Source organism: Ceratotherium simum, chromosome 2, assembly GCF_057802395.1.
Source record: "Ceratotherium simum simum isolate JZ-2026a chromosome 2, ASM5780239v1, whole genome shotgun sequence".
Taxonomy (NCBI): Eukaryota; Metazoa; Chordata; class Mammalia; order Perissodactyla; family Rhinocerotidae; genus Ceratotherium; species Ceratotherium simum.
The window spans coordinates 20,598,141-20,612,567 of record NC_141901.1 but is presented as its reverse complement, the minus strand read 5'-3'; the positions used below and the strand labels follow the sequence as shown (position 1 = coordinate 20,612,567).

The 14,427-nt window shown below is 37.1% G+C and overlaps 1 protein-coding gene across 4 annotated transcripts in view; it reads right to left on the bottom strand.

Moving 5' to 3' along the window:
* HMCN1 (hemicentin 1) overlaps positions 1-14,427 on the bottom strand; it is a 465,592-nt gene that overhangs the window by 357,598 nt on the left and 93,567 nt on the right. For all 4 annotated transcript variants that reach the window (XM_087439017.1, XM_004424923.3, XM_087439001.1 and 1 more), the window contains exon 2: positions 9,235-9,305. In XM_087439017.1, the coding sequence (XP_087295143.1) occupies positions 9,235-9,305 (71 nt within the window). The remainder of the gene's footprint in view (positions 1-9,234; positions 9,306-14,427) is intronic.

Genomic DNA, 14,427 nt, shown 5'->3' with positions numbered 1-14,427 from the left:
TACTACTTAGAGAATTCGTTCCTCTTTCCTTCAAGGATTCTGTACCTTTTTATTGTGACCTTCTCTTTTCCCACAAATTAAGACATTGCCCTGTTCCCAGCTTGGGATAGATTCCTGGTCTCTCATAACAGGTGGCTCTCTGTTTGCTCAGAGAGAAGGGGCCAGAGGGGGCAGGGGTGGGGTCTAAGGAGGCCCTTGTAGCCAATCATCATTTGCTTATTCAAGACTAACTGTACTTCCCCTGGGCAGGCTTTCTGTCTCCCGTCTTCCCTGCGCTATGATTCTTCTCTCTCTCTCCTCTGTACTACTCAGACTCTACTTGCCCACTAAAATCATTCTCTTCCTTTCTGCTCCAATACTCACATGTGGATTTTACGTTCTTTCCAGTACATTTGGTATTATCTTTGTTACTGGTTAGTTGAAGGAAATTATACTGTTGTGATTCTTTTTATTTAATGTAATAAAAATATATTTATACTGCTTATGCTGTGTTATGCCTTGGCAAAAAAATCAATAAAATTTATTTTTTACTAAAAAAATCATTATAACTTATGAATATTACAATTTATGAGGAAGTGGCAGATAGACAAATTTTAAGTTGTTTTTAGAGCTAGTAGTCATTAAATAAAATTAGTGAACCAAGATCTAGATTATCTCAAAGGAGGAGACTACACATATTTGGACAGAGTAGATAAATGAGAATTTTTAAAAATCAACATGCATACAGACGGATGGAGACCTGGTTTAAAAGTTTATATGCGGGCCGGCCCCCGTGGCTTAGCGGTTAAGTGCGCGCGCTGCGCTGCTGGCGGCCAGGGTTCAGATCCCGGGCGCGCACTGACGCACCGCTTCTCCGGCCATGCTGAGGCCGCGTCCCACATACAGCAACTAAAAGGATGTGCAACTATGACATACAACTATCTACTGGGGCTTTGGGGGAAAAAAATAAATAAATAAAATCATAAAAAAAAAAAAAGTTTATATGAGGAAACCTGAGGGACTCAGCTGATGGCTGCCCCAATATTGAACAATGTGATATGCCTGCCAGAGAAAGCCCATATCAGCCTCGAGCTCTAACAGAGGCCCCTAGGCATGACTCCAGAGGAGGCTACAAGGTTTCTCATCGGGCGACAAGGCCATGCTATCAAATCACTAACTGGTGTTACTTCATGTCTAGGGTAGTGACAGGTTTCCGAAAGAGGGGTAACTGAACAAACAGTATTCAGAGTCAATTCCAATACCAAGACTCCACAATTATTGAGACTTTTCCAAGGCCTAAGAATAAAAACAATAGCTTCTTGAAAAACACTTTTGATCAATTTGGATGGAAAAGAAACTCTTTAATTTCCTTCACATTCATTCTGTTGAAAGTGAGGTTTATAGTTTTCTCTAAGAGTCCTGGCTTTAGAACAACATTCTCCCTAGGAAAATATTTTGACCTCCATCCTTACCATCACCTAAAAACTGACAAAATCAGATATAGCAATTATTGTGAGGAATAGAGCATTCCCTTGGATGGTGAAGTAGCACAGATGGAATGAATCCAGGCATCATAGGCCAGCGGAATTTTCTTCTTAAATATTATTTTGTCACATGTAACTGCAATATTTACTCTGCAATGAGTCATGTATTTGCCCTTAAGAACATTCCCACACGTGCACATTCTGAAAAGAAAATCAAGAAATTGATTTTCCACCATTTTCCATCATAATCCACATCCACTCCATTCTAAGTGCCTGTATATTCCGCTTCAAAAAAGCAATCCAAGAGTCAGAATACCCTTTCATACTCTGTCCTTTGAAGTGCACACAAACGATTAGGAAATCAACCAGCTATTTGCTTCTGGATATGGTACCAGGATGGATAGCAAGAAAAGGGCCAAGCATTCCCATGCAGACTCTTTTCTCAAACCCCATCCTTCCCTCTCAGAGGACAGAAGATTGTTTGCCCCTCAGAGAATCCATTACTTTTGCAGAAAATACTAACAGCAAACTAAAGTTGTAACAGATACTTCGTTCAGGCCCCAAGAAGTTTCAACTTTAACAATAAAAATAATCAAAACACTACCTACAAATATACCTATAGTTTAAACACTAACTTTCAATCTCTTAAAATGCATCTTGTTCTTATGTCTCTCCCAAGTGTTTGTGAGGCCACACTTGAATAAGTTCACCACACTGAGAAGTAAGAAGAAGTGCTGAGCAAAGGGAGTACTGTTCAATTTATAATTTTGTCATTTGCTGCTCAGTAATTTTAGGTGAGCTAATTATTCAAAGTGATTGGAGGCAGAAGTGGACGTAAAAATCTTTCAGGAATAAATTCATTCAGTTGAGGATGAGACCAGCCTAGATCTACATCTGTCTTTAATTCTCTACTTTCCTACTTTGAAGTAAAATACAAAGAGAAATTATATAAATAAATGTTAATTTGATTAGATTAATAAGGTTACTTAAACCAATATTTAGAAGAAAAGTAGCAGAGTGATAAAGGAAATAGCTTTGGCATGAAATACCTCCAGTTTTGGAACCAGCCTTGCTACTTGTCAGTTTGGTGACCTGAGTAAGACGTGTTACCTAATATCTCAAAGCTTGAGTACCCTCATTTATAAAATGGAATATTAATATTTGTGTGGTTTTGAATTGAGAGAATGACTTTAAAATACTGGCAAAATCTTTCACAAGCCACATGTCCCATAATTGTTGCTCATTTATGGTATAAATATTTGGTAATTATTTCCCTTAAGAGAACTTTGGAGTACCAGAGGTGGTAGTAGTAATAATAGCAATACTAGCTAACATTGATCGAGCCCTTACTTTGGGCCAGACACCGGTTCTACTGTTCTTGAAGCTGTTACATATATTGGACTCTTTATCTCACTTTCTTCCCTAAATTAAATATATGCTATTCCTCCTGTAAAACAGTATACCAAAAATGAAAATCACAGCTCTACATTATATCTATATGTATGCTGACATATAATCCCTTCCATATTCTTTTTGTAGTCAATTTTTTTCTTTTTGCTTTGTTAATTTTTTTTGGTTATACATCAGTTTGATTTTTTAAATTTATATAGAAGACTTCTCTATAAATCTAGAAATAAAAAGCACACTTTTACATAGTAGCATGACTTAGAATACTAGAAATTAGATAGTATGTACAAAATTGGCCTCCTAAATTGTTTTTCTAAAATCAGCATTATCTTGTCCTCCTCTTTAAACAGTCTGCCTATCTGGCCACAGTTTTTCACATCCTCCGTTGGCAGTTATTTCTAACATCAACTGTTCTTATACGACAGCAAGACATTTTTTCCCCTAATTTCAGCCTGCTGCAATTGGTCTATTTATTCTTCTGTTTCTGCTAAAGAATGACAATAACAGACCTTAACTTTATCTTCTTCATAACTACTCGATCTTGTTGCTACGTGATGTTCTACATATTTTTACTCTTATTTCTGCTTTTCTTAAGGTCAATTTTATTAAAAGACTTTACAAAGGAAAATTAAATTACGTGTGAAGTTTTTCAGTTTTGAGAATTGATACAATTGTAATTCCATTATTGTAGAAATATCCTCTTTTTTTACATTTCAAATGTTTGACTAATACGCTTTTTGTTGTTTAAAACAGTGGGATTAAAGGCTTGAACGCGTATCACTGCCAACACCATTTTCTAAAAATCAACAAGCTTTATATAGTTTCTTATAAAGAATGTGACCCAGGGCAGAACTTTGCACTGCATATTTACAGGGATATTAATTCCCAAAGCTCTGTGTGATCTGAATACCATTTGTTGTCATTTGTCTTCCTTTCTTTTCCCCAGAGAGAAAGCACAGATGCTTTTCAAGTTACTTCTCTGTATTCCAGATGAAGGAGGATAAAGGAAAATGAAATTAATGTTACAAATTTAATGATTTAAGTGTAGTGACTTTTTTTCTCAGTTTTTCTTGGAAAATTTTAAGTTGCTTTTCCTCAAGCTAATTCCATATCTCTACAAGAAAAATAGCTGAGCCTAGTGTAATGTTAATGAGCAAATATTTAATTTACTTCAAACTGAATTTACTTTTCTTGTTTTCAAAGCTATTACAAATGTGAAAGAAATATTTTTAAAAGTTTCCTTTTTTTAAAAATCCAAGTTAGTTTTAATAGGACATCAATCCATATTGTTCTTGATATCAGTGATTTTAGAGGAGTTACTAAAAACGGTAGGGGGACTGAAGAAGGGTCTGGAAATTGGACACAAAACAAAATTTAGTATCTCATACTAAAATTTTATGAAATTTGTGAAGTGTAGTTTCTCAGACTGACTCACAATATAATAAAATATTCTCTAAGCAAACACTGAAGAGAAAACAAAACATATTCTTTAGATTAGGTATTAAGTGATGATGTAGCCTATGGTCTTTTCATATTTGACCCATACTTAATGAATTTTTTTCCCATTGATTTAAAAAGGAATAATTCACTAGAAACTTTGGAAGTAAAAATACTTCCATGGTGTCCCCAGTGCCTATAACAGTGCCTAATATTAAACGAAGGGAAAAAATAAACATTTGATTTCTTCCCCAGCTGGTTTTTCTAACTAAGCATCCTCTTGGATCCCAAGACAATGCAAAAATAAATCCCATAAGACGCAGCCAGTCCAGAGGAAATCTCCAGAGAAATGGACACCAGCTTTCATTCCAGGGAAGAAAAAAAGAAAGATTATTTTCTTGAACAGAGGTGTTACATGACCCTATAGAGTATCTGTATCAGGTTCAGTTCCAGAGGGCAGTGGGGGAGGGCTCTGGGGAGGGAATCAATAGAGTCTGAGTCAGGGATCACAATCCTTCACCCTGGAGACACAGGGAGCGAGGAGGATAAGGGCACTCCCTGAAGATTCTTCAGAACAAAAGAAAGGGACAGGCAGGAAATGAGGAAGTGCCAGGGCCAGGTCTCATTGAGAATGTAGGTATTTTCATTCTGGTCAGCTATCCAAGAGCAGAGCCCAGCTGTATTCTTGCAGAGAAAAAAAATAATGAATACAGTAAATCCTTTCCTAACATTCTATCAGCTAGAAATCTCAATTACTTGGCTCTTCTGAATCTCCATAATGTAATGAAAAATGATGATTAGGTTTGTAAAGTATCTTTTGTACCATCAAGTAAAGTTTAAATTATATTTGATACAGTTTTTACTGTTAAATATACATTTTTAAAAGAAGCCACCCTCATATGACATTCATTTATTCAACAGCTATTTTAAGTCCACTCTACTGCAGACACTGGCTCATCCCACAGGTGGATCAGAGGCTCAATGACAACTCAAGGCTCCTGCCTTCAGAAGCTCATGGTAGAATAGGGAAACATAAAAATTTAAACAACCAGGGCAACACAATTTCTAATTCCCATGATCCATGTACAGGATAGAAATTTTTATGTAAAGATTTTTTCAGAGAATTTGGACAACCTGGTAAAGAATTTGCTATTTTGAGGAACAGAAAAGTAAATTGTAAATGAGTATCAAGACAATGACTGAAAAAGAATGACATGGTATAAGAGAAAGGAAATGGAGAATTATTAGTGGAAAAGATTATCAGAAGAAACTTAGTAAAAGAAAAAACAGCCAAGGAATGACTATAGAAATCTATTTAGATAATTATGAAATATAATTCAATCTAGTATAATTTAAAAATTGAGAGCCTGTCCTGATAGCCTAGTAATTAAAGTTCGGCGCACTCCACTTTGGCAGCCCAGGTTCAGTTCCCAGACGTGGAACCACACCACTCGTCTGTCAGTAGCCATGCTGTGGTGGCGGCTCACATAGCAGAACTAGAAGTACTTACAACTAGAATATACAACTATTTACTGGGGCTTTGGGGAGATAAAAAAAAAGAGAGAGGAAGATTGGCAACAGATGTTAGCTCAGGGTGAATCTTTCCCAGCCAAAAAAAAAACGTGACACACAATGAAAGGATCATGACTGAATAGATACTTGGAATGCCAAACTTTGTTTTTCACCCTATGCCCCAAATATACTTATACCAGATACCATACCAAACCATTCACCCAACAGTGAAACCAATCCAAGTATTAAAGTTCAAACTCTAATTTAGACTCTGTTAATCTGTACATAGTGGTATATTCATTCATTCATTCTTTCATTCATCAAAAAATGAGCATGTTCCATATGCCAGGTATTTTACTAGGGCGTTCAATGATGAGCTAAATCAGACATGGCCCTTTAATATGAAATCCCAACTACTTTGTGATGGAGAGAGGCAGTGAGATATGACCAAGCCTGGAGGATAGGGCAGGATTCTCTGAGGAAGTGGTATTCAAGATGAGACTTTGAATATAGGATGTTAAACTAGGTTAAGGGAGCATGCAAGTGGAGGCATGATGAAGGACAGAAACTTCCTATTCAAGGAGAACAGCATGTGCAAAAGCCCTGTAGGGAAATGGGTGAGGATCCAGATATGGGGAGGGAGGCTCATGCAAGGCCCCTAAGGCACAGCACAGAGACCAAGGGAGACGGTGGCACCAGACAGGGCTGAAAGGTAGACAAGTCTCAGGTCACTCAGAACCTTGGGAAGAATTTGATGAAGTGAGAGGGTATTAGGGGGAAATGTTCAGAGATGTATTTTGAGATCATTTTGCCAGCAGAGTAGAGAAAGGCCTGGAAAATAAAAGCAAGAGTAAATGCAGGAAAATCACTTAGAAGCTTTTTTCCATTAGTTTAGACTAAAGATATAGTAATTCAGACTAGCGCAGTGCCAATGGAAATGGAGAGAAGTCAAGTGATATAAAAAATACTTAGAAAGTTAAAAACCAAGATTTGATGTTTTGGATATTAGTGGGGAGGGGAGGGGTATACTAAGAATGACCCAGATTTTCGGTAGTACAACCAGAATATTATAGGCGTCATTCACAACGATGATAAACAGAGGAGAAAGAGCAAGAATTTAGGACCAAGTTTGGGGCAATGGAAAGGGAACATTTATGAGTTTCACTTTAAAGGGCCATTGTGACATCCAAGAGACTGACATAAGGGTCTGTTTCTCAGAGGAGAGGTCTAGGCTAGAAACATATTTATGTGGGGTATGGATGATTTTGCCCAAAAAGAGGATATAAAATGAGAGAGAAAATAGGGCCAGTTCCAAAACCCTCAGGAACCTCAACATTTAACGGCCAAGTGGAGGGAAATGAGATGCCTAGGAAGCTGAGGAAAAGTGGGAAGGAAAATGAGAGAGCAGGTAAAGGAAGAGAATGTCTCAAGAAGGAGGAGAGGCCAGTATTGACAAAGACTACACAGAGGGCCATCGAATATGCTGACAACTGAAATGATTCCACTGCATTTAGCAAAACAAAGCTCATGGGTCACTAGCTAGAGCTACTTTAATGGAGGGGGGTGTGGGAACTAGATTGAAATAGACTGGGAAGTGAATGAGGGAGAGGGGTGTGAGGAAATGAGGGCAGTGAATACAGACAACTTTCTTTGCATTAAAGGAATTGAGAAAGATAAAAATTATTTGTAAGGGAATTTGAGAAAAATAGAGCTTTGTTGTTTATTTTGTTTTGCTTTTTATGGTTTGGTTTATTGGGATTTGTTTGTTTGTTTTTTGGAGAGACTTGAACAAATTTAAAAGTAAATGGAGACTCTTAAGCAGTTGAAAGAGACAGTTTAATAGTGTTAAGATCCTGAGAAAGCCAAGGAGTTGAGATCAAGTAGAGAATGAGAATAGAATGGGTACTGGATGTAGGCATGAGAAAGCAGAGTGCTTTCATTTGCAATGTGCCTGTGTGTGAAACAGTAAGTGACACTTGCTCAGAGAAGATCATTTGCTGAAATAGCCAGTGGTAAAAGGGTGATGGGATGGAGGTTTAAGAAGCGTAGATAAGATTTGCAATTGTCACTGGCAGGAATGGGAGATTTAACTGACCAAAGAAACATAGTAGGATCATGGGAGTATTAAGAGTCGAGTAGAGAAAGGTGGTTATGTATTTACAGAGGAATCACCCTGCCATGCTGTAAGATTTCAACAGCACTTGGCCACCACCAGATAGGCATGCATAATGCACATAACTGGGGTCATTCAGGAATGAGGTTTTGCCTTTTGAACAGAAAAGCAATGGACAAGAAAGAAACAGAAGTGTTTTTTGAAATGATAGGACTCTGAGCTAGATTGGAGGAAAGTGAAAAAAGGAGAGATCTGATGGCCTGGGAGACAGGGATGAGGTCAATGGACTAGAGCATTTAATGAAGGTGAAGGAGCAGCTGTAGTATAAGGAATTGCACCACCAAGCTTGGTGGACATATAGTGGTTGTTGGAGATTAAAATGCTTAAATTATTGATGTGAGAGTTGGAACGTATTGGGGTGATGATAAGGTCCAGAGAGTATGTGTGGGAATAGAAGACTGAGATGGAGCAAAGAAAAGGTCATTGAAGATGATTAGCAGGTCAAGGAACTGAGGGGAGAAGGTTCTGACGGGTGTTTCCCACAAATGTTGAAGTCCCCTGGAATGATGGCAGCTCTGAAGGGGAAAGGTAGCCAATGATCCAGGTACCAATAGCTTAGATGAATGATGCGGAGTGGCCAAAAGGTCTGCAGATGACTGCTACAGAGGCCATCCATGGAGGACAGTATAGTGAAACAGCCTCAAAGAAACAAGTTTTTTTTAATGAATGGATTTGGGAATAATGATCTCAAAGCAGCACCAATGAGAAGGTGAATATCAACCCTATCTCCAAGTCCTGTTTTCAGAATAACATTCAAACCAATGTTATTCATCTTCTCTAATAAGCAAATTATCTTTACAGTCAAAAATGGTATAAGTTGACTTACAGCATAGAATATCAAAATTACCTGAATTATACCATTACTGTTGTGGGGAAGAATTAACTGTTCCTTATGATTCTCAGTGAAGAAACTCATCTAGATCAGGAGTCAGTAAAGTTTTTCTGTAAAGGGTCATATAGCCAATATCTCAGGCTATGTGGGTCAGTCTGTCACAAATACTCAATTCTGCATGAAAGCAGCCATAAACAATGCATAAATGAAGGTGGTATTTTAAACTCAATCTGTCCCACTCCCATACCTACTGCTCAATTCATTCAAGACTCAAGTGAGAAAAAGAAGTGGCATTAGAATTTTTTAAAAATAATAATTACGTCTTTCAGATTTAAAAATAAGGAAAATCTGCCAAAAGTTCAGGATTTTCCTTTCCCCTAGAAGAAATAAAATTGAAAGTAAGTACTCACCTGAACATACAGTTCTCTGAGTTCATATTGAAATTTCTTGGGATCTGTGGTAATTGTCACTGGGCCAATTTCTGTGAAGATGAAAATGACATAGGTCAATAAACAGTGATCGATAGCTTTAAAGACTTTAATGTATTGTGTTTGCAAATGTCTTTTCACTGTGCACTACATGATTATTTATTAATAAGAAATAGCAAAACAGCAAAGACTGTTTCTCAATTTATAGCTACCAAAGAATAACTTACAATTTGCTGTAAATGACGCATACCTAAAAGAGTGGATTTTTAGCCTTGGGAAATGCAAAGGGGTAGTCAAAAATGTCACAGGACAAAGAATCAGGAGACCTCAGTTTCAGTCCCTTTTTACTCTCACCAGTCAGTGAATACTTAGTGAGCGCCTACTTTGTTGCTGGACTCTAAATGAATCACTTATTCATCCTATAATTCTGTTTTCTCAACTATAAAGTGTAAATTTGTCTGCAACTTTTCTGTAAGTCCAAATTAGTTTAAAATAAAAAGTTTAATACTAAACAAAAAGAAAACAAATGACTTTCACTGCCTATCCCACAGGGTTTTTAAGAACTTGCAGAAGCACAGATTTGAGGACATTAAAAGTTCAGGAAACAGTCCCTATCACTTGGTTCCCCGTGGCTGGGGTTGCTATCCATCGCCATCACAATTCTCTGGGCTGGCTTTGACCACCATAATTACCTTTGGGATTGCCGCTACCCTTATGACTATCCTCTTGTACTGCACAAATGGGAACAGCTGGGGGCCACTGCATTCCCTGGAAAGCCAGGACCTTGGTCAGTTGACAAGGAGCCCAGATACCAGTTTGGATTGAGTTGGCAGTATTTTTTTTTTTGGTAGGATACACCACGTCTATAGTTAATGTTTTAATCCACAAAGATCATTCCCTTAAAAAAATCAACTTTTAAAATAGATAAGCAGAAAGTGGCCTTTATGGGTATCAATTACTTTCCCTGCGAAACATCCACATATTTAAGTAATAGTATTAAAACTCATCTGAGTATCATGCACACAGACATGTAATCTTAAATTCCCAGAGTGGATGAAAAGTTTTCTATTTTATCTAATGAAGATATAGGCTGCATTCAAAACTATAACATGCAACTACAATACAATATTATAAAGGTACTCAACATTTAGCTTTCACAAAACATTTTCTAGCTTCAAAAGCATACTGCTAGAAAAGGATTTTATGACTTCAAAGGATAATAATTAATTAGCCAGGACTTCCATAAGGTGCTAAATGTGATACAAAAATAGACGGTAGGATTTTAGAAATAAATGAGGTAAACTGGAGAGGAAGAACAATTTGTCCGCCGTAACCCATGTAATTTTTCTTAGAAATTACATGGAAAAATGTCTCCATCCTTCACCATAGATTAGACACCTTGCAGGATGCAAAAGGAATGAAGAGGCAATTGGAGAAACCGTGTGAAAATGAACACATCTGCATTCCGTATAAAGCAGAACAGTCATTAGCTGTGTAAAAGTCATGTCCTGAGAATATGGAAAATCAGAGAAGCCTATTCCCTCAAGACTAAACAAAGGCATACTTTGCAAAGGAATGCAAAACGGCAAACGCTATGCCGGGTAGCTACAGCCTAACATATAAATTGTCAGCAGCATTGTCAAGCCAAGCTTCTGTGTTTTACATGGCATAATACTGAAATAATTCTAGAATTCAAAACCCAAGAAGTAAAAAGGAATACAAAGAATACTACAAAAAAAGCAATTACATAAGAATAAAAAGTGAAGACATGCAAGAATATTCCCTATAATAATAATTTAAAAAATAGCCCTGGAGATATGTCTGTTCTTCAAGAGTGGAGATCAAGGGGTGCTATTAAAATAAGAGGACTGATTAGCCTTCATTTAGTTATCCAGAGACTCAAATATCCACCCGTTTTCAACAAAGATAGGAAATCTCTCCTGAAGCTCATTAATAAACATTTTTGCAAACCACACTGGACAGCTGAGATAAATCTTTTATCAGCTATGAGAAATACTCAGGAGAGGTAAAGGCTTGCCGAGCTGCCATATCCTTTCAGCTGTAAGCATCCTTTCCAACTTTTTTGAATTGAATGATATGACTATTTGGCAAAATTAGCCCTCCTCCCTTTCAGAACTTGCTTCCATTCCAGTCTTTCTCTTCACTTAATAGAGCCCTGTGCCAGCTGTGTTATGAGCAATTTCCTCTTCTCTTCCCTTTTGCCTGTGTTGGTTTCATCCCCTGCCAAGCCTTTGATGACATTCAGCAGGTACAACTTTGTCCTCTCTTCCTGCCTGAACATGGTCCTCTATTGCTTATAGAATTAAGTGGGAACTCTCCAGGGCATTGCAGGCCCTCTCTTTTATTAATCCAATCTCCTAACTTCTTCAACACCACTTAGCATGAAGCTACTGAGCTTCCTCGGCACCCCCACAGCCATCCCCATTGTCTTTCATCTGCCAATACACCTCTCATTCTACAAAGCCTGATTTAAGTCCTATCTCCTTGAATGTTTTGTCTTTTCTCCAATTTTCTTTAATGTTCCTTTGAGAATGTTTATATAATAAAGACACGGGAAGAATGAAGGTGCACGACATTTAACACAATGCAGAAATCATCTCCACTTTATTCACTTAATTTTATCTAGATGTTTACAAAGAAAATCTACCAAAAAAATAATAAAACAATCATCAATCTCCAAACAGAATCTTTGAGCTAGAAGGGGCATTAAAGATCATTTGGTTCAATCCCCTTCTCTACAGACAAGAAAACCTGAGGTCCAGAGAAGATACAATTGAAAAACTTCAGTGGTGAAGAAAGAGGTTAAGATATCTGATAACATTTTCTGCACTGAACAACCTGCACAGCTCACTAATATTTCCTTTTCTCCAAGATCTCCATTCTGTCAATGATTATATCACTACTAACTCGCCCTCTTTCCTCTGGACCATGGGCAGGATAGGCCATGTTCAGAGGACCTAATTTAGCACACAACATCCAGAATTCTCTATTGCCGCATGCTTAGACATAATCTTTAATACCCCAAAGAAAATCATCCCTCCCGCCTAGTAGATACTATAATCAAACACACAAAGAACCCTCTTGGGCAAACTCCTTCTCAGATCTATTTAACAAACATAGATTGAGCCCCTACTATATGTGGTTGCCATCGGTACATAAAGATGAACAAACATGAACCCTGCCCTCCAAGTCCTAATGGTCTAGTGAAGAAGATAAAACTGTAAATATGTAATTACAGTACAATATAGTAAGTGCAGAAATAGAAGTATGGAAAAGGTAGTATGGGAGCACTCATTAATACAGAGAATTTTTTCCAAAAAGAACCAAGGGAAATTTCAAGAAGGAGATGAAAATTTAGGATTTCAAATCAGAGAAAACAAATAATTTCTTTATTAATGATAATTTCTTTTAAAATTCTATATATCAAGTTTACAAGGTATTCCTGTATTCTATCGAATTACTGTTATTCACAATACTCTGTAATATATAGTGACTCCCTTTGAGCCTCGTGACAACCTCACGAAGAAGGCAAAACAGATATAATCCCATAAACAACTGAAGGGTAGGTGATAAGCCAAAGCCACCCAGCCCCTTTGTGGGCTACCACAATACCATGTGCCTGTGACACCATGGCATCCACCATACGAGACCGTGATTGCCACTGTTTTCATGTCTCCCTCACTTGACTGTCAGTACAAGATGAACTGTTTCAGTGTACCCATAGTAGATTCTCAATAAATGTTCAAAGATGGGAAGAAGAGAGAGAAGAAAAACAAAAAGAATAAAGGTTAAACCCAGGCCTTCAGATCCTTTATTTATTGTTCTTTTCGTTACACCATGGCGCCTCCATGCTGTAGCTAAAACCATGTTACATGATCAGTATGACACTGATTAGTCAACTGAGAATGTCTTCAGTTTTCTCTGTTAACCAAAATGTTTTGTTCTTTTCTTTAATCAAGTTGCTGATGCAGAGGATCAACAGACACAATTTTCCACATATAGCTTATCTTAAAAAACAAAAGAAATATTAAAGTAACACGTATTATTACAAACATAAGAAATACGTCATGCTTCAGAAGACCACGTTTGATTAAAAAAAAACAACGGTATCTGAAACTCAAAGGAAGTCTTTCCACTTTTCATTAATTTTGTTATTTCCCATTTCCTAGGGATTTATCAGATGGCTTGGATTTATTTCCAGCATCTCAGCCATTGTTCTCTTAATCTGAGCTGGTGCATTGCATTTGGGAAAATAATGGAAAGAAGTTCACAATGTAATATTTTCTTTCACTGCTTCACTTGCCAAGATCGATATCCAGTTCCTCACTTCCTTTTTCCTTTCCACCAACAGATTTCTGCTCCTTACAGTTTTTCTTCATTCAAAGTGGTTCCTTGATAATAAGAGGAATATTTACTGCTGCTTGTTGGGGTCTAAACACTGCCTGTGCATGATAACAGTGTTCACAATTTCTTTAAAAAATATATAGCTCTTGGCTTTATATTTATAGTTACACATAAATATGTGAAAAGTTAAAATGAGAACCCCTAAGCTGCATTATAAACTAGTCAATATTTGCAAAGCATTACAGAAGAATGAAAGAAACATATAAATCACAGGACATGCCATAAAGAAATTTAAATATAGTTGAAAACTTTAAAAATAGCAGCCTATGAAAAGATAAAAAGTCTAATCTAGCATCTGAGAAGGGCCAGGTGATACAGACCCAGAGGGACAGCAAATCTTCTTTGTGTCCAGAGAGAAAAGAGAGATCTCTGAGCTCTAGGAAAATATAGAGTGAAGGCACCAAGGAGGAAATGAAGCATGAGTTGGGACTTGAAGAGAACACTAGATTAACAGAGGGTGACATTAGAGCAAAGAAATTCCAGGCTTTGGGACACGGCCTGCTCAGAATCCCTTCTATGAGCTGAATCTTAACATGTTCCACTTTCTAAAAATTCTACTCTCAATTAATTTAACACAAATCAATTATAATATCTTCTATGTGTAAAGCTTCTAGTATAAATATACATATTCAAGGCATTAAAGTTGTCTAAATGAAAATTAATAAATTACGTTTCCTGCTTTGGGATGCTACAGAAAATCAGATTAATAACTATATTTACTTTTACTGTTTTCAATTTAATCTATAATAC